Source organism: Carassius auratus, chromosome 37 (genome assembly GCF_003368295.1).
Source record: "Carassius auratus strain Wakin chromosome 37, ASM336829v1, whole genome shotgun sequence".
Lineage (NCBI taxonomy): Eukaryota > Metazoa > Chordata > Actinopteri > Cypriniformes > Cyprinidae > Carassius > Carassius auratus.
This window is the reverse complement of record NC_039279.1, coordinates 7448710-7471615: the sequence shown is the minus strand read 5'-3', so window position 1 is coordinate 7471615 and position 22906 is coordinate 7448710. Positions and strand designations below refer to the sequence as shown.

Here is a 22906-nt window from a genome sequence, read left to right as displayed (position 1 = left end):
CTTAACTAATAAAATACTCGTATTGCTTCGGTGTCGCATAATACTGTACCTCGTCTCCTGAAGCCGAGGAGCGAGAGTCACCTGTTCCAGTTACTTTTCTCAACGCTGACGTGAAAGGACCAATTGTATGCGCTTGTGGTTACACAAATAGATGTTTTCCAGTATTCAAAACGGTGTTTAATAATTGAATAGTTTATTATTCGAAAGTTAATCACTAGTTTTTTTTTTCCATTTAAATATCATAGATCAATCCATGTAATTTTAAATATTTCATTTCAAGCTTATTTGTATAGCGCCTTTTTACCTTTTTTCATTACAAAGCAACTTTACAGAAAATTACGTTTCTACAATATTTAGTAGTAGCTTTATAAGTGGTGACTGTCCGTTTGTGTGCATATGACAGGATTTTCCAGAAAAATGTATACAAGACGTAGTCTTAGTAGTAAATATTTAAAACACACGTTTCCTATCCAATGTTTCTGACAGGCAAATCAAAAAACGTCCAATGCGGATTCATCTTGTCACTTACAAAAACCATAGCTAACCATAGATTGCGTGCGCCAGTATGGCATGATTTATTTACGATTTATTATTTATTTATTTACATTAGAACTGATATTGTATTTGTCTGTGTTTCATTGGGCTCCCTGTAGGAGGCTCCATCTCCGCCTCATTGCATGTTAACTTGGGACTGGTTTCAGTTCATTGTCATAACCACAGTGTTTCCCAAGAGGATTTTGTGATGACACCACAATATATATATGATATAAAAAATGATTTCCCCTTTCACCTATCTTTCACATCCTGCTGTTTGCACACACAAACAGTGCATTTTTAAATTGATTGCCAAAAGCAATAAGAATAAGAAAACCTTTATTAATGCTACCAAATTAACTATGGCGAAGCAACTCCCAGTTTACAATTAACGCTGATGTATATATAAGTAATTACATTATTAATTCATTTTCTTTCTAGTATGTAAAGCCCTTACTCCATCGACCTCACTCCTGGCAGGTGAATCACAAATGAATGCTCTGTGTTGTCCAAATCTACTTCAGTGTTCTCTGTGGCCAGAGAGGACTGTATGACTTTCACAGCATGATACGAAAATGTCTTTCCTCTTATGCATTTGGTAACTTCCTCTTTCTCCGTGTCGATGAGGTGTGTGCACAAATGTGAAACAGTCAAGTCGAAACTGTTGCTGACACGAGTCTGAATGACATGCCTGTTTACTGACTTCAGAGAGCAATATTCTCCTTCAAATGAAACTAATATACTCTTAACCTGCATGTACGAAACAAGGACCTAAAGGCGACAGATTCTTCACAATCATGCTAAAGCAGTTTAACATCTTAAAACAGTTTGGAAATGGGGGGAAGTAAGTACTTTCATTTGTTGCGTTCAGACTATGTTTGTGGTGTTTAACGTGACTCTGTTACAGGAATGTCACTACATGTGACCAAGTGACTGTTTTAGCCTTTATCAAAAATCAAAATATTAATATTATTGATAGCTGTTTTATGTATCCTAGCATGAGTCAGTTGTGGTGTAAGGTGGTTTGAAATGAAGAAGGCGATTTGTTTCATATTCTGTGAAAACGTTAATATAATAACAGTAGTTCATTAATTGATATGTCTAGAACTTTAGCACTTATTTCTTACATTGATTGGTAAATTCATTTCGGTTTAGGTCTTGTTTAAGCCTGAAAATGAAATGTCGTGCTAACATTGTGTACCAACATTAGATTTTGGATTTTAATTGACGTTTCCTCTCTCTGTGAATACCTAAAATATGATTTCATTCTACATGTAATTATGTAGTCTAAATAACTTGACGGTGATTAGGTGATTGTCTTGAAAGAGGCCATGATAAAAGGTGTACATTTTTAGTTTGTGAGGGTGGAGAGCACATCTGCAGTTTGCAAGGATGCTAGTTTTGCAGCCTGCACTGATATGACGTTAACAGGATATTAATAAACTTCTTAACCCCAGACTCATAACAGAGACAATACCACGCTGATAAAATTGTTTGTGTGACCTTTGAAGCGGAAAATGTATACCACGTACTGCATGTGCTTGTTTTGGTCCTATGGAACTAGTCTTTACAATCCGCAATACAATGAATAAAGCCAGGAAAAAACAACAACAACAAAAAAAATATATATATTATTTTGTCCTTGATATATTGAATGTACACATGTAAGTGTTCAAAAGTTTGGGGTCAATAAGATTCATTATATTATTCAGCAAGGATGTATTGTAATTGATCAAACGTGATAGTACATTTATAATGTTACGGTATAAAAAAGATGACTAACATCATCTCATTTTCACTGACTGATAAGATTTAAAAACACAGATAAGAATATCTGATGCAATCACAGTGTAAGCTGATCACCACTTAAGCGACACAAAAATGGCTTCTCATGATTTTTGATTGGATGCTTTTAGAAACATTTCAAAAGTGAGAAATGACACCGTTCATCTGTCTCTGTGATGATATTTCAGGCTTGAAATTATGTTCTGTGTATGTCCTCGTATCATACGTGCTACACAACAGACTGTGATTGAAAACGAGAGAGTAAAATGGTTTGTGCTTCAGTTTGCAGTCCACTTCCCCTCTACCCACTTCGTTTGGCCTGTTTTCTACAGCGGCCTCGGCTCTCTAATTTTAGTTTTAGATGCTTTGAGTCACAGTGGGTTGCAACATTTTCTAGGTAAAAGTTTAGAATTTCTTTTGATTTAAGTTTTTACATTTACATTCATTAATTTAGCAGATGCAATATACACGAGAAGTGCTAGTAATAGAATGTTTCCGCCGTCGTTCAGAAAAGTACAAGCTAGAACAAGGAGGAAATAAGGAAAAGTGAAAGCGTAGAGGATGCAGTTCTTAATCCGGATGAGTTTCAGCTGTTTAAATACTAACTAGGTTTCAAAATTAGCTACTTATACGTCATTTACACTCTCTTTATGAGTTTAATATATTTATACAGCAGTTAGTTTTGGCCCTTAAATTTAATCACCAAGCAGCGTTTCAGGAGTATGGATACACAGTACAACAAAACTGGGTTTTTTTTTATTTTATTTTTTTAATTTTGCATCACTGTTAGTCTGTGTTTTAGCAGTATCTGGCGAAAATGGTCTCTGTGGGAAGTTAGTCACTGAATCATTCATTCAGTGGATTTGTTTATACACCCACTGATCATTCAGGAACACTAGCTGCGTCAAAAATCACAAGTAAATAATTTGTTACCATTTGAAAAATGTTGTAGATTATTGTATATTCGGATATACTACATACTGTTTTAACCTACTAAATAGTAGAGAACTATACATATTCAGACGCAGCCACTGTCTTTATGAGTGAGTCATTAAATCATTCATCCATCCAATTTGTTCAAAAACCACTGAATCATTGAGGAACAAAAAGGTCATCACGAGTGCGTCACTGAATCTTTCCATTCAAGTCCATTCAAACCAATTTACTCAGTAAACTACCTGTTTATTGAACTTCTTGCTTATTAAGCAGTTTTACATTTGCAGTCATGCTGTTGGTCAGAATATTACCATAATATCTGTGTTATTTAAGTAATGTTAAATGCACTTGTTTCTTTACTGTAGGTCACAAGATGCAACTGACCTTCTCTCAGAGGATCTTGTTATGGTGAGGCATTTCCACCACTATTACACCTAAACTAATACATCTGCTTAAGGCACAGTTCTTGAGAGGCCTTTATACACACAAGCTGTGTTACCAGAATATGAATACAGGGCCCTGTAAATGAATACTCCATCTGGTTCATTTAAGGTGGAACAACGTGTGGAGCCAGCAAAGAAAGCTGCCCAGATCATCTACAAGAAGTTGGTAGGCTGCCTGCAGAGTCAGCAGGGACTGGACTCTGAGAAACGGATGGTAAGCCCCTATTCAATCATGTGGTTTGTAAGTGTGTTGGATGAAATTTTGACGCAGATTAAGCAGTTGCTGTATATGAAAAATGAGTAGCGTTCAAAAAGACATATGAAATGATCATATGATGAAATGCTGTGGCTGTGAAGATCATCTACATGGACCACCATCACAGTTTAATAGTTCAATAGTTTATCTTGGCCTATCATTTTGTGTTAAAAAAAGCTAATCCCTAATTGCTGATGGAGAGTCCTTGAATCTGTCTTCTGAGGTTTTCGTTTTGTCTTTAAATGTGGATGATTATGTCTGGAGAAAAAGTTTTGGATATGCTTTTAACATGCGGGAGCTGCTCATAAGTGCTAAACACAGGCCTTTATTTTCTTTTTCCTTTAATTTTTCTTCCTTTTGCGTATCGCCTTGGGTCATGGATTTACACTGTTATTTTATATCGTCCCTTAACTGCGATACCCATGTAAACCAATATAAGTAGCTAGTTCTAAAGCAGAACTATCAGAAAACTTGCTACGCAATACTTCCTGATTTCTTCAATCACTTCGCTCATTCAAATTTTTCATTGTTTCCAGAAAAAGTTACCCCTCATGTTGCTGTCTGTCAGTATGGCTGAGAGCTTTAAGGATTTTGATGGCGATTCCTCCATAAGGTAAATATTTCAATGTTTTAATGTTGTGTAATGTTCATTTACCTCAGGCAGAGTTAAGAGTAAATGACATTATAGCAAAGCTGCCTTGGAAATACACCCTTTACAGTCTGCTTCTAAGCACACCTGAACTTTCCTGCAGAAAGGTTTTGGAAATGTGCTGCTTTATGCAAAATTTCCTGGCACGGACCCTGGCTGACTTTGAGATGAAGCTGGAGAAAGAAGTCCTTGTGCCTCTGAATAAGCTCAGTGAGGTAGCTTCTTTCTTACTAGCAAACTATATGAGCCGAAACAGTCCGTATTCATGACCCATTCATGAACCTTGTTATCTATGCAGGATGATCTGCCGGAGATCTTGAAAAACAAGAAACAGTTTGCTAAACTTACAACAGACTGGAATAATGCTCGCGTCAGGTGATTTCTATTTTCAACATTATGACCAGAATACGTCTCAACTTCTCTTTAAACACAAGTCACACCTTCAAAACTTTGCGATCCTCTTTTATGAAGACATGAACTTTTATGTGTCTCACTTGTAGATCTCAGACCAGCACAGGCCCACAGGCCAAGCAAGACGGACTAAGAGAGGATTTAGAGGAGGCCTGGAAGAGACTGGAGTCTATTAAGGTTAAACTTGGATATAGTTGGCTTCTTCACTGATCACAGATTTATTATGCTATTATGGCCAATTCAATATCTAGTTCAGTCATGATCAGGGATGTCCCATCTCAGTCCTGCAGAGTTAAGCTCCAACTTTCTTTAGCACACCTGCCTGGAAGGCATACTTTCTATTAAGAGCTCGATTAGCTGGTTCATGTGTTCTTTTGATTAGGGTTGAAGCTAAGCTCTACAGGACACCAGCCTTTCAGGACTGAGTTTGGACACCCAGATCTGATCTCCAGCCAGAATCATGAAAGTAGATCTCTTCAGATTGTTTTAAACTAGGGTGCTTATACGAATGGTTATGATAAAATACAATTTGGCTACCAACTGAAACATTACAGCTTGTTCAAATCTAACTTACACCACTCGATTATCTAATTTCCTTCCTCTACTGTTCATACTGTCAGAAGGCCTGTGTGTACTGAATGTACTGTGAAAAAGGTTAGCGAAACAAATATTTTTAGGTTTACGAAGTCGACATGAAACGCGTGGCTTCATCAGAAGAGGTTGTCGTATTTTCAAGGAAATCAATAACACAAACACATTTTCTTTCTCTCAGGATCAGTACTCTGCAGACCTCTATCATTTTGCCACTAAAGAGGATGAGTATGCCAGCTACTTCATCCGTGTGAGTACCTATGTCCTAAGTGTTTCTCAAACTTTGGCATCCCCACAGACCCATCATCAGTAATGCCCAAGTGCCCTTTTTCACCGATACCATGTCAGAATTGTGTTCCTTTGAACTCTTATTGCACTCGATATCATTGATCATTATCATTGATCTAATGAAAATGTTAATTAATAGTTATCAAATCAACAAATAGTCAATACAGTGAGTTGGAAAAAGCAAATGTGTTTGTCTGACATTTTGCGTTATTTGTATTATGTGTATAAAATGATTTATTTACTTGTGGCTTGTATATAAATAATGATCTTATCATTGCCATTCAGTTGTCCTGGGATGACTCCTTGGAAGTTTTTCCGTCAGTCAAGGGGTTAAAAAAACATACTTGAGATTGTTTGCGTTCCTTTTCTCATAGCTTCTAGATCTGCAAGCTGAATATCACAAGGCCTCATACGAATTCCTGGAGAAAAACATAACCGAGCTCAAAGAGAGTCACAGCAACACAGGTGAGCAGAGGAAAAGATTGATTATCAGTGAATAAAACATCGAAACATTCAAATCGTACAAACCGCAGCATTAGCACAACTTATTTGACAAGTATATCTGTCTCCTTGAAGAGCCCCAGATGAGTTCATCAGAAGAAAAGGTTTTCGGAGAGCCTCTGCTGTCTCACCTTCAGAGCTGTGGAAGAAAGATCGCTGTCCCTATTGAGGAGTGTGTCGGCATGCTGCTACGTACAGGGTTGAGGGAAGAGGTTAGCACACACACACGCGCACACATGCATATTTACAAGCCACAAATGCACCTACACACAGATGACTGCACACCCACATAACTGCATGCCCAGTATCATGAGCATAGTGTTTCACTTCTCCACTCTCATCTAAACACTCTCTCACTATCTATCTTTACAACTGTCATCTAGGGTTTGTTCAGGCTGGCAGCTGCTGCATCGGTTGTAAAAAAACTGAAGAGCTGTCTGGATTCAGGGACTGTCGACCAGAAAGAGTTCAGCTATGACCCACATGCTGTGGCAGGTGAAAGGCCATAGTGACTTTTTTTTGTGCGATTTGTGTGAGCTTGACTTTGTTTGTATGAGTTTGGTATTAGCTGATGCCTTAACTGATGATAACGGGGAAAGTGCTTTGTGATACGCCGAACGTGGTTACAATATGTGGTTGAAGTAACAAACTGCAGCATATATGAAAAAAAAAATGTTGTTAGGATTCTTACTGTAACATTTCAACCATCATTTCTTCATGTTGTTTCAAACTCATATGATTTTCTTATGTGGAAAACTATAAGAGAAACTTAGCAAAATGTTCAGGCTGCTCTTTTTTTATATATGCTAATAGTAAACAGGGACTGATGGTGTCTAAAAATGACTTGAATTAAGCTTTAACCTCCTATACTGGTGTTTAATGTTATTTTGTTTGTACTGTGTTTGCAGGGGCTCTCAAGAGTTACTTGAGAGAGTTGCCTGAACCGCTCATGACATTTGAGTTGTATAATGAATGGTTCAAAGCTGCAGCGTAAGTCTGTACATGCAGCTTGTTTATTTCTGCATCAGTGATAAAACTCCTTAGATACTGAGTTTGGATGCATTTTAATTGTCTTGACGTGTTTTTTTTTTTTTTTTTTTTTTTTTAGAGAAAAAGAAACGGATGAAAAATTAAAGCAGTTGCGGACAGTGTTGCAAAAACTTCCTAAAGAAAACTATGACAACCTGAAGTACGTCAGAGTTTCAACTCTGAATGTCTCCTTTCCACGTCAAACCATTAATGCACATTTTCACACTTCACATTCACTATGTCTATCTTTCTTTGATTTCTCTACCTCTCCATCAGATACCTTGTCCAGTTCCTGTCATACTTGTCAGAGCAGCAAGCGGTGAATAAGATGACACCCAGTAATATAGCCATAGTGCTTGGACCTAATCTTCTGCGCCCTCGCAGTGAAGAGTCAGTATAGCACCAAGTCTAGACTAAAGTATGCATCTAAAATGTAATCTCCTAAAATGTCACTCTGCTTCTCTTTTTCAGCGAGACAGCATTGCTGGACATGGCATCTGCCTCTTCAGTGCAAGTTGTGGCTGTCATAGAGCCGCTTATACAGTATTCCAAGAGCCTCTTCCCAGAAGGTAATGGAATGTTACATAAGTCATGGTTCACTGTTGTAAAAACAGCATTAAATATCTTTAATATCGTATTGCTTCCAGAATTTCATTTCTGTTCATTCTTTAATGCGGAGGTTGCCAAACTTTTTTTAAATTAAATATCTTCTTGAAGTACCCCGTGGTATTTTAAGTTAATATTTCAGTCATTTTATTAAACTTTTGCATGTTTATAATTTTCTGATGTTGCTTTAAGGTCACATGGCATACAAACAAGATAAAAGATTTTTTTGTCTTTAAAGTAGACACAAATCTCTTTTTAGCTTTGATACGGTCTCAGTCCACATTACATTCACACCGCTGTTTTAAGAACCCAATTAAATTGAGTAATACTGATAAAAACTATATCAATATTATTATGTTTTACTTTAATTACAAAAAATTTATATCTTTTGTAACTTTTATTATCTTTTGTAAATTATATTTATTTTGTAACTTACAATTATACTGTACAATACAAATGAATATTTGCTAATAATTATAATTTTATTTCAATTTCAGTTACAATATGAATATTTATTATTGTCTTAAATTTCAAATGTCTAAACCATCGAGCTTTAAAAATGTCAGATGCTCAAGCTCTTATTATGGTGGAATACTGCTGAATTGCTGCAAATTTTGCTCACACAAATGTTGGAAATTATGCAAATGTGTACACATTTTTTTTACATGTATTTTAGTAAATATTTAATTTGACTGAAACCTTTCATTTGATAATCACTATATTGTGATTATTGTGTCGCCCAATATTTTCATTTTAATTGGATATTTTTAGCTTCCCATCAACTCATGAATCTCCTTTGGGGCAACCCTGCTTAATTCTATGTTATTAGGAAGTTTTTTGTTTTTATTTTTGCTGAATAATTAACTATCAGATATAAAATATAATTAAAACACTGAAGTGCAAAGAATAAATTTTTTTTAAATTAAATATAATTTTTTTTAAACACAAACTTTCTTAAATTCTTTTTAGAGGTTGAATTTGAGGTCCCAGAACTTCCTGAAAGCCCGATCCCGAAAATATCCCGGAGACCACTTTCTGACAGCATCTTACCCTCTCCCCCTTTCTCCTCTGCTCGATCGTCACTATTAAAAACTGACAGGTAGTCAACCAACTTTGTCATTTTTATGCTCAAAACGTTCTACTTAATGAGACTAATAAAGTTACAAAAGTCTTATTTTTGTTTTGGCTTTGTGTGCTTCTAATTTCAGCTCTGCATCATCGGAGGACCTTGGGGTGACAGTAGTCGTGAAACCTCTGGTGAACCGTGACGCTGTTGTGTGGGACAACAACGATTCTTATACAACTGCTCAGCCACCTGTACTCAATCACATGCCTTCAGCACTTCCTCGTTACACTCCGGTACACGCCCACAGCCAATCACAGGCTAAGACACAGTGCTCCAGCCAATCAGAGCCGACTCAGGAGCTGCCCTCCCAATCCCAGGAGCCCACCCTGAAGATCGCTGCTCCTTTTAAACGTATGTTGGTGATCATAGATGCTGTTTGTGTTGTCTCATTGTGGTAGAACCTAAATTTCCAATTGATTTCTGCAGCAAGGAGGTCTTTCATTCAGCACAAGGCACCAAACCTTGCCAAAGGCCCTCCTTTGAATCAGGCAGGTGCTTTCCCAGCAGCCCAGACGAAAGTGTTTCCTGTTCCTCTGCCGAGAAGCTCTGAAATAAAACCACCACCTTCACCCAAGCCCGAAAACACCCAAGCTTCATTGGCCACGTTGCCTGAAGGAGGACCACAAAAGAAACCCCAAGGCAGAAGACCTAAAGTTCCTCCTCCACAACCCCCCCAAGCACTGATCAAGCAGCTCTCGTCTCCAGCTCAGTGAGTCTTGGAAAAGAAAGTCGACTGGGAAAAAGCACTGGTTTGCTATGACATCTAACAGTTTGTACTTTCTCATGTGCAGTATCTTCTGGTTAAGCTTTTAACTGCAGTGTTTTTTAATACACTAGTGTTCAAAAGTTTGAGGTCTGTAAGATTTAAAAACAAAAATGTTTTTGCCAAAATTGCAGTAAAAAAACAGTAATACTGTAAAATATTGTTACAATTTAAAAGAACCGTTTTCTATTTTAATATTCAAAATGTAATTTATTCATGTGAAGGCACAGCTGAATTTCCATTACTCTATTACTCATCATTACTCCAGTCTTCGGTGTCACATGATCCTTCAGAAATCATTTCAATATGTTAGATTTGGTGCTCAAGAAACATTTTTTATTATCAATTCTGAAAACCGTGATGCATTTGTTTCTTTGAACGTAAGTTCAAGAGAACCGCACTCTCCTCTAAATTTATAAATATCTTTCACTTTCAGTTTTGATCAGTTTAATGCAATCTGAATAAAAGAATACGTTTCTTCAAAAAAAAACAACCTTTGACCCCAAGCCTTTGAACAAAAGTATATGTCGTTTTGGTTTTCCTTTTGGTATCTTAGATCAGCTTTAGAGATACGGGTTTTAAGAACTGTCAAACACAAATATACCACAGCACAATCTGACATCCTTTGGTTTTCGTTTAAGGCGTACTGACAAGCTTCACGTTAGATATTAATATAGAAGCTTATATAGAAGCATGACATTTATAAACGCCATAACAGTACAATCATCTACAACCTTGTTAAAGCATTTTAAGGCTGATGTTGTTCATAGCTTCTTTTAATGAAACTTTATTGCTGTCATTGAAGGGTAACATACATTGCTATTTTGTAAATTTCTTGTGCAAAGCCGCTCGTACGTACAGTATGTAGATATTATATTGTGATTAAGGGAATTGAGAGGTTAACTGTCAAAATAAAACGTAAATTCAAACAAAATTCATATTGATATTTAATCATCATTTCATAATACATTGATAAAAGTTGTTGGGCATCATATAATGTTACTATATACTGTGTTGCTCTTAAGATATTTATCATGTAATAAATGAAAGAAAAATGAAAGTCATGGTTGGTTGTTTTATCTGTTTTGTTTGTGCTAATGTGAAAACATAAAGCACATCACAGCTTTGTGCATCACATTGACCAGTGGGTCTCCGTCTTCTCTTTTAAAGATTGCTTGTTTTCCAACTGCCACACAGTGTTCACAATGGGAATATGAGCTATTAAAACTACATGAATGCAAAATGCTAAGTGTTAGATACACTTGTATTAGATACAAGATAGCTAGCAGGTATATGTCTGTACTTCTACATGGTATCACTGTTCATTACATACGATTGAGGTTTACTTGAAATCTAAATACTGTAAACTCAAATTTTGCGTATTTTAATGGTATAATGTTATCACTGTATAGCTAGCGGTGTCTATTGTGCATTACAAAGCTACTGTGGCAGGTTTTATTTCCCTGGGTCAAATCTAATATTTTAGGAATGAGAAGGTAGGATCAAATATAGGTGAACATTTGAGATGCCAAAATGTATGTTCTTGTCCAATATTAGAAAATGTATAGTTTTACTCTTATGTACGTAAAGGGGTAAATGACAAATAATCCGCTTTCATTTTCCCCCAAATTGTAAGGAATAGTGCATCCAAAAAAATATATCATTATGAACTTGTAAGACCTTCCTTTTGAGGAACCAAAATTTTAGGTGAATATCTTAGGTGAATATGGTGCTCTTTTCCACATAACTGTACACTCCAAAATGACAAAAAAGCACCAAAACTTTAACAAAAGTAATCCCGTTCACTTTTGGGTTGCAAGTAGTTTCCTGGAGTCCTACCATAGCTGTCTGTGAGGAACAGAACAAATTTAATTATTGTTACATTTACAGTTTATTATTTAATTGTTATTAAAGGTACCCCCACCCCCCACCCAAAAAGAAAAATCCTGATCTCATTCCAAACCTTCCAAGCATTTCTTTCAAAATATTTTGAAGAATGTTGGGAACCCAACAACATGGAATTGAATCTTTTAAGTACTGAACATTGAATCTTTTAAATGAATCAGTTTATCAAATACAGAAAACCAGTCTGGATGATTCGTTCAAAAACTGAATTGATTTGGTTCACGAGTCAGTTATGACAGAATGTTCATTTTTGACTTTTAAAGTATCCCTTTAAAACTGCTGTATTTGGATGTTAGGCATCTCGTAGTGTTAGACTTTGATTTCTTCCTCTTCATCAGGATAGCTGTATGGTCCTCTCCTATGAGAGTTGTTGTTGTTTGTATTCCTGAGTCCTCCACTCCCATAATGACGTGCCAGCACATCAGCAGCCCTCTGGAAACTCTCCGGCTGCATGCCGTGATCCTCAATGGAGACTGGGTGCATCTGATCCCCCAGCATGGATTTTTTGGGTGACTCACCATTTACATAGTCTGAATGCTTCCACTCTCCTCCATACAACCGTGTCCTACCGTCATAGTCTTCTCTCAGGAGAGAGTCCACCAAAGATGTGGTTGGGTCCGAGTCCACCTCAGAGTTATCATCGGTAGACTGTGTTTTTTCGCTGATGGGATCAGTCTTCTCACACACAGGGCTGTCAATCAGGGCAAAGACTTCAGACATGAGGGAAGGGCCCAGGTCAAGAGTGAAGGAGTTCATGGAGTCAGAAGGACTGATGGAGTCTGAACAGGGGAAGGACGGGATACCCGTGTCTGTGAGCGAGCCTCTTTGGATTTCAGGCAGACAGGCTGATGGAGAACTGCCCTGGGCTGGACGCTCAGTGCGGGACAGTCTCGGCAAGGTTACAAAGCCAGACTCCAAACCTTCAAAACAAAGAAAGAACAAAATTAATGTTTCTTATGAGTTAGGCCAACAGAGGGCAGTGAGAACCAACACTTTGCATTTAGAACTTTCGGAAAGCAGCAGGAGTAGCAAATAATCTCTGCCAGATGGTTGAATGGCCTTAAAGTGATAGTTCAGCCCAAATGTACAATTTTGTCATCATTTACTCACCCTCATGTCTCAGTGTTTTTCTGCATACAATGAAAGTCAATGGAGTCCATACAATTATGGCCCCTAATGACTTTCATTATATGGACAAATGCAGTCAAAATATCTTCTTATGTGTTAAAAGAAAGTAAGTCATACAGGTTTGGAACAACACGAAGAAAGTAAGTTTTTAGGTGAACTGTCCTTTTAAGATCATGACCATATTGAACTCTGTAACACTGCACACTTGGCACAGAAAGGGCAGCAATTACAATTTACAGGAAAATCTTGGATACAGAAACTCTTCACATGATTGAAAACAGGGCTCTAAGACAGGATGTGTGCTCAGCACTAAAACATCTCATTCATAGCTCCCGGTCAAAACAACAGTCTGATGGGGAGTCATTCAGTCAGCTGAATTAAACACTTGGTTTGCTTACTAAAACTTTCCATATAGTGATAATTAAACTCATCAGACTGTTTGGGTGTGCATTTGGCGCATGTTTTTTTTTTTTTTTTGGTATGCAGGGGGTTGTTTTTGAACAGGCTCTCCTGTAGAGCAGCCAGTGAGGCATGTTTGAGGTATTTGAAAGGGTGAGGCAGACGCTGATCACTGAACTGTAATGTCTGGGTCTAAGGAGTCTGGGATTGCCGCAGGTGTTTAGATGGTTTATCAAACAATTTCTGTTTGATCTGACACGTGTTTCCCTGAAGGACACAAAGCTAGTAAACAAACATTTTTAATTCAGACAAAACATACACGTGACACAGTGCCATTCAAACAATTTGGTCTCTTATGCTCAAGGTGATTGCATTTATTTGACCAAAATACCATAAAACAGTAAAATTACAAAATATAACAATTTACAAATAACATTTCTATTTAAAAATATTATTTATTTTTGTTATGCCAAAGCTACATTTTCAGCAGCCATTACTCCAGGCTTCAGTCACATGATTGTTTCTGACATCATTCTAATATGCTAATTTGGTGCTCAAGTAAAATTTCCTTATTTTGTACCATTGTTAATGATTAATATTTATGCTGATATACTAACAATGATTAATATTTTTGTGAAAACAGCTATGAATACTTTTTTTTCAGGATTCTTTGATGAATAGAATATCTTTTGTAACATCATAAATGTCTTTACAGTCAATTTTAATCAATTTAATGTGTCCGTTTTTATATTGCTTAATCCTGTTCAGTACACACATTTCAGTTATTCATATTTAATTTTCTTCTCTTTTATTTTATTTTACATTTCATTTCATTTTACTGCTTTCATTTAATGTATATTAAATCAACGTAATGTGTATGGAACTGAATGTTTTTGTTAATGCAGATGTGGTGCTACAAAAATGTGCAAGATTATATTCATCAGGGTAAGGTTCATGATTTTTATGGAAGCATATGGGTAGCATTATTCAATTTGGGATGTAATATGCAAAATGACAATGCAATATGTAAAATGGCAATGCATTTCTGTATTTACATTTACATTTTCCAATACATCTGTGCAACGTTTGGTGCAAAATGAAAATGAAAATTAAATTACATAATTTTCATTTGGCATTTACTACACCAGTTTTAAAATGTAAAATGAATATTAATTTTAACGCTTTATAAGTTGCAAAATTAAAATGAAAATGTATTACAGAAATGATTAGATATGTCTAACACCTTCAAGCAAAAACTGTGGCAAAATGATCATTTAAATGCTATTTTTCTTAATTGCATTAACACTCACAGTCAAGACACTTACGATTGCATTTTCATTCGGTGTCCCGCAATGAATGTAGCAAAATTCAATGTGCACATTGAAAATGCATTCCGAGCCGATCACGTGTCCCCGCCCTCGCGCCACGTCAATCATTGTGTGAACAAGGCGGGGCTTACAGACGGTCAGAGACTCAAGTCTCAAGAAGAGGATTCAATCAAGTGAGACAACATGGACAAGACAGTTGGTCCGTGTATGTTTTGATCATTTCGGTTTATGGCTTCAATATTTCATTCGGATTTGTGGGCGGAGCTGAAACGCTCATCTGACAGCCTTCAGCTCGGTCTTGTCATTCTTTCAGGCAAAATAAGAGTCAGTGCGAGTGAAGCACTGAAATGTCTGAAACTATGCTCACTGTTAATTAGCATAATATTTGAATCAGATGTAGCTGGGCAAATTCGTGCTGCTGAGACCTGCAAATTATTTCTAGGTTGTAGTATTGTATGAATATTGTATAAATACAGTGCAAATATTTCTGTCCCTTTGGATAACAGTAAAGTGGAAATTAAAATCAATAATAGACTGAACAGTTCCATGTCTGTAACATTTACCACTCTCATATTTTAAGTCATAAGGCACTAGGTATGTGTGTGTGTGACATTAATAAATAATTGTAAAAATGAATATAGTTACATTTCTAAATAAAAATAGTAAAATTAGCTCTATGCTGCTCAGTGCTCCTGTAGCCTACCCCAGAGCGCCCTCTCGCGGCTGTAGACGGTAATGTTTTCTCTTGGTCTTGAATAAATGTGACATATAGTCCAGTGCGACTTATACATGTTTTTTTCCTCGTCATGACGTATTTTTGGAATGATGCAACTTATACCGAAAAATACAGTTAACATTATTATTATTATTTATTATGAGAGTAATTGACACAGACTAGAACTTTAATGTTTCACCCAATTCAGCTCATATCTTTAGACTCGTCCGACTCGTGTTGCTTGTATAACTGGCCAGACTTACCTTCCCAAAAAATCCTATTTAATTTTATTTCATAAATGTAACTATATTTATTTCCACTTTACTGTTATCCAAAGGGACAGAACTATTTGCACTGTTTTTATCAGTGGGACAATATTCATACAATACTACAACCTAGAAATAATTTGCAGGTCTCAGCAGCACGAATTATGTGCCCAGCTACATCTGATTCAAATATTATGCTAATTAACAGTGAGTGTAGTTTCAGACATTTCAGCTGAAGGCTGTCAGATGAAAACCGATCCGATTCGACCAATCAGATGAAAGCAGCGTTTCAGCTCCGCCCACAAATCCGAATGAAATATTGAAGCCATAAACCGAAATGATCAAAACATACACGGACTAACTGTCTTGTCCATGTTGTCTCACTTGATTGAATCCTCTTCTTGAGACTTGAGTCTCTGACCTTCTGTAAGCCCCGCCTTGTTCACACAATGATTGACGTGGCGCGAGGGCGGGGACACGTGATCGGCTCGGAATGCATTTTCAATGTGCACATTGAATTTTGCTACATTCATTGCGGGACACCGAATGAAAATGCAATCGTAAGTGTCTTGACTGTGAGTGTTAATGCAATTAAGAAAAATAGCATTTAAATGATCATTTTGCCACAGTTTTTGCTTTAACATGTTAGACATATCTAATCATTTCTGTAATACATTTTCATTTTAATTTTGCAACTTATAAAGCGTTAAAATTAATATTCATTTTACATATTAAAACTGGTGTAGTAAATGCCAAATGAAAATTATGTAATTTAATTTTCATTTTCATTTTGCACCAAACGTTGCACAGATGTATTGGAAAATGTAAATGTAAATACAGAAATGCATTGCCATTTTACATATTGCATTGTCATTTTGCATATTACATCCCAAATTGAATAATGCTACCCATATGCTTCCATAGATTTTATCCATCTTTATAAGGATTTCGTTTATTTTCATGACCTTCTAAAGCCTAGGTATCTCAGATTTAAAATTCCATGATTTTGTACCATCATACCTTCAATCAGCCATGCGGTTTCAATCATATCAGGAGGGACATATGTACACACACAGAAGGCCCATGACTTCTGCATTTGAATCCGAGTCTGTCAAAGGTGAACAACACTTACAAACTCACCGTACAAGTATGTGGAGGTCTCTGGTGTTTTGGGTGGACTAGGGAAAAGCACTTTCACAGGACAGCCGTTGGGTGAGTCCACGTCCAGCCGGGGGAGGGAAATGGCATTCTTTATGATTGGAGAAATGGGTGGTGGTGGGGGTGAAAGGTCCTTGGAGCTGCCGCGGGGCCTTTCGGGGGTCCTGCGGACACGGCGAAGCGTGCGGGAGAAGAATCCCTCATTCTTCTCTGAAGTGCAAGAGTCTCCGTCTGTGCTATTTCCTGCTCCACCATGGTTGCTGAGGAACGAGGTGTCCCCGAACACATCCCCTCCACGGCCCACATGCATGGTGTGGCGGAAGTCGCCCAACGGGGGGCTGATCATTTCTGGGGTGAGGTCACCTTTAAATCGACGCTTTCCTGAGGAGTGGGAAACCAGGCCCTTCAGGCTGGCGAGCTTGCCCAGGTTCATGGCTTCTCCGGGTACAATAAGCACGTTTCCAGAATCAGAAAAAAAGAATCCAAAATTTTGTTTAAAAAAATGGTGACAACACTGTAAAAAAAAAGCTGATTATACATGCATCCCCCTTTAGAATAACAACCGCAGTTGAGTGGAAAGTTTTTTTGCACAGTTTCTCAAAAGGCAGACGCATTCAGCTTTGTCCCGTTTTGGCCATCGGTCTTTGTTCATATCCAAAAAGATTCTGTGAAGATAAATGTGAGCTGAAAATATGCATGACTCCAATTCCTGAAAACCTCGGCTGCATATGTGGTAAAAGATTCTGGGCCTCACAGTTGTTCTGGGTTTGTGCTTTTGAAAAAAAAAGAAGAAAAAAAAAATCAGTTCAGAAATAAATTTAGTTCAGACTGCAGATATGTGGTTTAGGACTGAAACCATGTGCTCCTTTAGTAAGGTCCAGAGAGTCTGCTGCTACATGCTCTGGAAGATGCAAATATTAACAAAATATCTGTAAACAATTCAGTTGCTTAAAAGAAAGTGATATAATATGGTATGAGACATATGCACAGACATGCTACACTAATTATCAAATTTTAATGTACAAATGTATATGTTTTTAATATTGCATGTTTTGTAAAACTGAGTAAATTTGAGTAAATTTGAGTTGAATTATTGAGTGCAGTGCCCTTTAAAAACCTAAATTCTGCTTTAACTCACTTGCACTGTAAGGGTATCCTTTTACCAAAGTATGCATATTTACCAGAGAATTTGTCCACTCTCAGAATATAAATGTAAAGAGATGCTAAGGTTACATTTCACAATGACATGAAGTTTGACAATTTTCTCCAAAAAAAATTCCATATAAAAAACATTCAATTAATAGAAAAAACATTTTGTTTAGCATTGGGTCAGCTCAGACTTTTAAATTGTCCTTGACTAGTTAAAGTCATGAGAAACATTTTAAAAGGAGCAAAGTCTCATTCCATCAAACCACGACAAGCTTTGCTTTGGCTGTGTTCCACATTTCATGCTAAATTACCAGTAAAGACTCACTATCTGTGATAAGCACAAGTCAATTAGCCAAACTTTTTACCTGATAAATGTTAAGGTTGTAAATCTTATCGATTCTGCTGGACCTATGAGAAACACTACAATATATATCATTTAAATATACTGCTAAAAATTACACCGGCCACATACCTTAATCCAACTTGAGTAATCAATGTGATCACATGCTTTTCCAATACAAGTTCATTCGGTAACCTTTGACCTGCACCCTGCTGAAGTGTAAGGTGGCAGGGAGGCTTGTTGCTTTATCCCTGCATGTATACTCTCCTCATGCTCCTCCACTCCCACTGGCCTCTGCTCCTGATCCTTTGTTTTTAAAGATACTCAAATCCAACGGCTTACTCGCCAGGAATCTCCAGGGGGAGATAAAAGGTCTTTAAAAGGCAATAAATTAAATGTAATAATCTGGGCAATAGTAGCCTATGGCTTGACGGAGGCTCCTTAAGGACTGGTCATGTTCAGGATAAGCCCCTAATCCCTCTTCCCTTCCTTCACTCCGAATCCTGCTCTCTTATTCCAATCAGTCGTCCCAGTGGGGTTCTTGTAAAATCAACAAACGTCCTGTATGAGAGAGTGAAACAGGTGGATGCGTAACACAGACCATGATTAAAGCAGACTAAAAGTCCAATACAAATGATATTATCAGCATAACAATTTGAGTGAAAAGTTGAATTTAAAAAATAACATGAATTTCAGAATGTCTTGGCATTTATTTATTAATATTATGTATTGTTTATTTCTAAAGTATGTTATTATTTATATATGTCTTTGTTTTACATAGTATATAATATTAAATAATATTACACTGCAAGTCAAATGGTTGGAATAATTAAAAATAATAATAATCATGTTTTCTCACCAAGGCTGGGTTTGTTTGATCAGAAATACAGTATTATTGTGGAATATTGTTATTTTATTACTGTATCACAAATTTTACTGTATTTTTAATCAAATTCAGCTTTGGCAAGCAAAAACATTAAATAATTCTTAATATTATAACAAAAATTTTGTTCATATGTTTTCAAAGTCTTGACATTAAGTGGATTTAATAAGTATTGGTCAATCATGAAATCACATGTCCATATCTAGATTTATGGTCAAAAATTTATTTTGGGAACGTTGTCATAACTATTTTTCACCAAAAACATCTGAGAAGGAATGGGTGGTGGGGTATGGTGTTGTGTAATGTGCTTAACATAACTTAACAAACGAATACACTGACATTCAGCAGAGCTGCTGTTGCCTCTTGACATGACAAATGGCAGTAAACTAAAACACATCATTATTGCAGCTGTTTTTAGTGAATGCAAACAATACAATTATGTCTGGGCATTGTTTGAGAGAAGGAGATGTGCCGTCAACCCCTAAACACCAGTCTAATAGATCCAGTGTGTGTGCATGCATTCCTGGGGGATACATCTCTGTCAGACATCCAGTACAATACCCACATTCAAGATTAGAAACATGTCGGCCGTCCTTCATGTTGATCTGGCCAATCTTAATAGCACTTGCTCTTTGCAGCCGTCCAATACAGATTTATATAATATAATTAAGTAAACGATTTAACATCAGTCACATTGAACATTTAATCTTTTGCACTGAAAAAGGGTTAAAAAGGAGTTCAATATACAGTACCTAACATATTTCTCGCATGCCCCTGAAACTACTTCTTGATCAGCTAGGCTAAATTACTGTATAACTTCGCTAACTAGGTGAACAAACATTCAAGATAAGGCCTCATTTTTCCTTTTCACCCCATTTTTTCTCTCATCTTGTGTGGTCTAGAGAAGAAGAAGAAAAAAAAAGGCTGCAAAGGCATAAAGCATGATTACAAATATTCTCATTTCATAATTTGAGCATATCCTATTTTTACAAAGCACTCGGCATGACCGTCTGGCGGAGTGAGACCATTATGGAAAATACCACCGATGCAAATCTCAATGGTTCTGTGTGAAAATATACTGTAACATGCCCTGTCTGTTTTACTCATGTCATTATTCCCCATATTTTCCTATTTAAACTTCTTTATCTAGAAATCTAAATGCTATCTTCAGAACAATACCTAATCTAAACGAATCTAAAAAAAGCAAAGTAACACAATAGAATACCATAACAGACCTCTACCCTGTAATGCACAATATAAGAAAATGACAAATAAAAGCAACTGAATAGGCTATATGGGACAAGGACAGATCGATGTTGCTGTAACAGTCCATTGATCTAGTCATTTGTGAACTTTGGATTTCATTGCTTCACAGAAATGCCAACCTAGTTTATTCACTTTTCAAATGTAGCCTACCCTAAAGTTTAACTTAAAAGTAGACTTGCAAGACCTCATCGGTAACCATAAGCAAATATTGAATAAAGTTTATTGACAAGTATGTAAACCTTAAATTCAAACAACTAATTAAATTAATTTATTATAAAGAATGAAGTGATTAATAACCACCGTTCATAACTGGCATGAACTGTAAGTATGCCGTGGAGCGCGCATACTAATTTTACAGCAGCACATACTAGGTTTCCTCCGTCATGCACTCAATAACACACGACTAGTCTGAATATATGCCATAGGTAGACTACTTGTTGACTAAATTAACAAATAGAATAAGCTGTTAATAGTACGTACTAAACAAAAAGCGACTTTAGGAAACTGAATATGCTCTTAAATAAGTCGACACAATTCAAAATGCTGAGGCATCAATGTTACAATTGAGTAAACCAGTACAACTCACCTCATGTGTTGTTAAATACACGTGTATCATGCCTCAAAAAAGCGATGAATGAGATTTATCTCCACATAGCAAGATCATGCAGTCCACCATAAATCTTTTCTCTTTAGTCCAGACTTCAGTTTGAGAGGCAGCGGTCAGTGTGGAGCTCCGTGTCGCGTTTGGTCAGGCGAGAATCGCGGGGCGGGCGTTTCGAACACTTTGGACAAGTTCCATGTTCCCAGTGTGTGTGTTCAGTGCTACGACTGTATATCCCTCGAGTAGTTTTCAGTTTGCAGACATTTATCGAGTGTTTAGTGCTGAAATGTCACATATCTTATGTTTAAAGCAGTTTTTATTTAGGCCTGTTTATTTATTTGCTGAAAATGAAAAGCATTTTTGGGTAGCTAATGCCATCGATTTTAATGATGCGCTTATATAAGAGAAAGGCTCCAAACATTAGTCTTCCAGACAAAGCTTTTTATGTTACCCCGTCATGGGTGCTGCTATGTTGAAATCCCATAGCCAGCCCTGTCAAATGTCTTTTTAAACATATAATACATTATAATCATAATAATACATTATTAATTTAATAATAAAAACATTAAATAGTTATGCAGTTTATAGGTTTATTGCTCAGCTCGGCAACAAGATTCCATTTTAAGTATCCTCATGTGTAGACTTAGTGTTTCTTTTATTTATTTATTTTAATCAAAGCATGTGCTGTGCTCAGGGAACTGTAATTATAAAGTCTTCAGTTTTCAAATGTAGATAATGCATCACTGTTTGAGGATGTTTGCTTTCAGCAGGGATTGCATAAACTGCAAAAAGGCCTGTGATCAAAGTCTAGATGGCTTTATAGTGTTGGAGTCACCACTGGGTCAAAAAAATTCATAACCCAGAGCAGTGTTTTTGATGTAAGCAGATCAGTAGATCAATGGAAGCCCTGCAGTGTGTATCCAAGGGCAATGCATGAGCATAAGTGATGCATTGATTGTGATGCAGAACAGTCCTCTCATGTACTGAGAGGGAAAATAGCCCGGAAAAACAAGCTGATGTTTTCAAAACCACTGCTGCTGTTAGAAATAAGAGATGGACTGGTAAAAAAATAAAAATAAATAAATAATACATTTGCGGAGGTAAAGTTTCTAAAGTCATCATGGATTATAAAACAGCCATTTCAGAGATGTAACTGCATCGATTGCATTTAATATCAGCTACAAGAATTTCATTCTGTTTTTGACTGTGTCTGTTTGTCTGATCTTTTCGGTCATATATCTTTTCATCTTTATTCTCTGTTTTTCTCTCTGCTCCTTTATTGTCCCATCAGCTGCTCTATCTTGTTCTTCCTAGAGTAAACAATCCCCTCTGCTCAAGCATGCCAGCTATTTGCTGTGAATAACATGTAGCTTTTGGATAGTTTTCAGATGCTGGCCCCAAAAGGGAGGCAGGGATATAATTTTAGATTTTTCTCTCCCTTTTTGACTTCACAACAGTCTATCATTTCCTTTGTCCACCCAAGTCTGTCTCTCTCAGTCTGTTTCCCCCCCATTTCCTCCGTTTCCTTTTACATAAGTCCAGTGCCTATGGTCTTTTTAATTATTTTTGTTTTATATTAATACAAATGCAACAAGGAAACAAAAACCCATGATGGCCCCAAGCCACCAGTGCAACTGCCACCCCAGTGGCATCAGGAAAATGCTACACAACAGGGACATGCCTTTACAGTAACCCTTTGGCAGTCTGGTTTAAAGGGTTAAATAAATGAAAGGGTTACACTGTATCAAAAAGAGTGTTAAACACAAACACACACACACACAGAACAATATATAAAACTCAAAGTTTCAGTTGTGAACATTAACTATAATAGCTTCTGACTCTTTACAGTT

The 22906-nt window shown here is 36.7% G+C and overlaps 2 protein-coding genes across 5 annotated transcripts; one reads left to right on the top strand and one right to left on the bottom strand.

Moving 5' to 3' along the window:
- Window positions 1–1160: 1160 nt before the first annotated feature.
- Window positions 1161–10979, top strand: LOC113056038 (SH3 domain-binding protein 1-like). Its single transcript, XM_026222491.1, has 18 exons — window positions 1161–1378; window positions 3621–3663; window positions 3808–3912; window positions 4491–4567; window positions 4707–4818; window positions 4902–4978; window positions 5104–5191; window positions 5787–5855; window positions 6268–6358; window positions 6470–6606; window positions 6778–6889; window positions 7303–7384; window positions 7503–7583; window positions 7700–7813; window positions 7895–7992; window positions 8999–9128; window positions 9238–9506; window positions 9582–10979. The coding sequence occupies exons 1-18, from the start codon at window positions 1332–1334 to the stop codon at window positions 9866–9868; spliced, it is 2019 nt and encodes a 672-aa protein (XP_026078276.1). The 5' UTR covers window positions 1161–1331; the 3' UTR covers window positions 9869–10979.
- LOC113056039 (cdc42 effector protein 1-like) lies at window positions 10853–21227 on the bottom strand. 4 transcript variants are annotated; one of them, XM_026222494.1, is made up of 5 exons: window positions 21042–21227; window positions 18502–18867; window positions 18332–18374; window positions 16800–17589; window positions 10853–12743 (listed from the first exon to the last, which is right to left on the bottom strand). In XM_026222494.1, exons 4-5 carry the CDS (start codon window positions 17248–17250, stop codon window positions 12133–12135), a joined length of 1062 nt encoding a protein of 353 aa, XP_026078279.1. In that variant the 5' UTR covers window positions 17251–17589; window positions 18332–18374; window positions 18502–18867; window positions 21042–21227; the 3' UTR covers window positions 10853–12132. The 4 variants fall into 4 exon arrangements, with proteins under 4 accessions (XP_026078279.1, XP_026078278.1, XP_026078277.1 ...); XM_026222493.1 differs by having other exon boundaries at window positions 18332–18867; XM_026222492.1 differs by lacking the exon at window positions 18332–18374 and having other exon boundaries at window positions 18439–18867.
- Between the last annotated feature and the right edge of the window lie 1679 nt (window positions 21228–22906).

Bases quoted from the DNA above. Each gene is read 5' to 3' on its own strand.
- LOC113056038 (XM_026222491.1), top strand. From the start codon at position 1,332: ATGCTAAAGCAGTTTAACATCTTAAAACAGTTTGGAAATGGGGGGAA. The intron at 6,890-7,302 runs GTGAAAGGCCAT...CTGTGTTTGCAG, and splicing joins TGACCCACATGCTGTGGCAG to GGGCTCTCAAGAGTTACTTG. The intron at 7,814-7,894 runs GTCAGTATAGCA...TCTCTTTTTCAG, and splicing joins CTGCGCCCTCGCAGTGAAGA to CGAGACAGCATTGCTGGACA.
- LOC113056039 (XM_026222493.1), bottom strand. From the start codon at position 17,250: ATGAACCTGGGCAAGCTCGCCAGCCTGAAGGGCCTGGTTTCCCACTCC. The intron at 12,744-16,799 runs GTGAGTTTGTAA...TTTGTTTTGAAG, and splicing joins GACCTCCACATACTTGTACG to GTTTGGAGTCTGGCTTTGTA.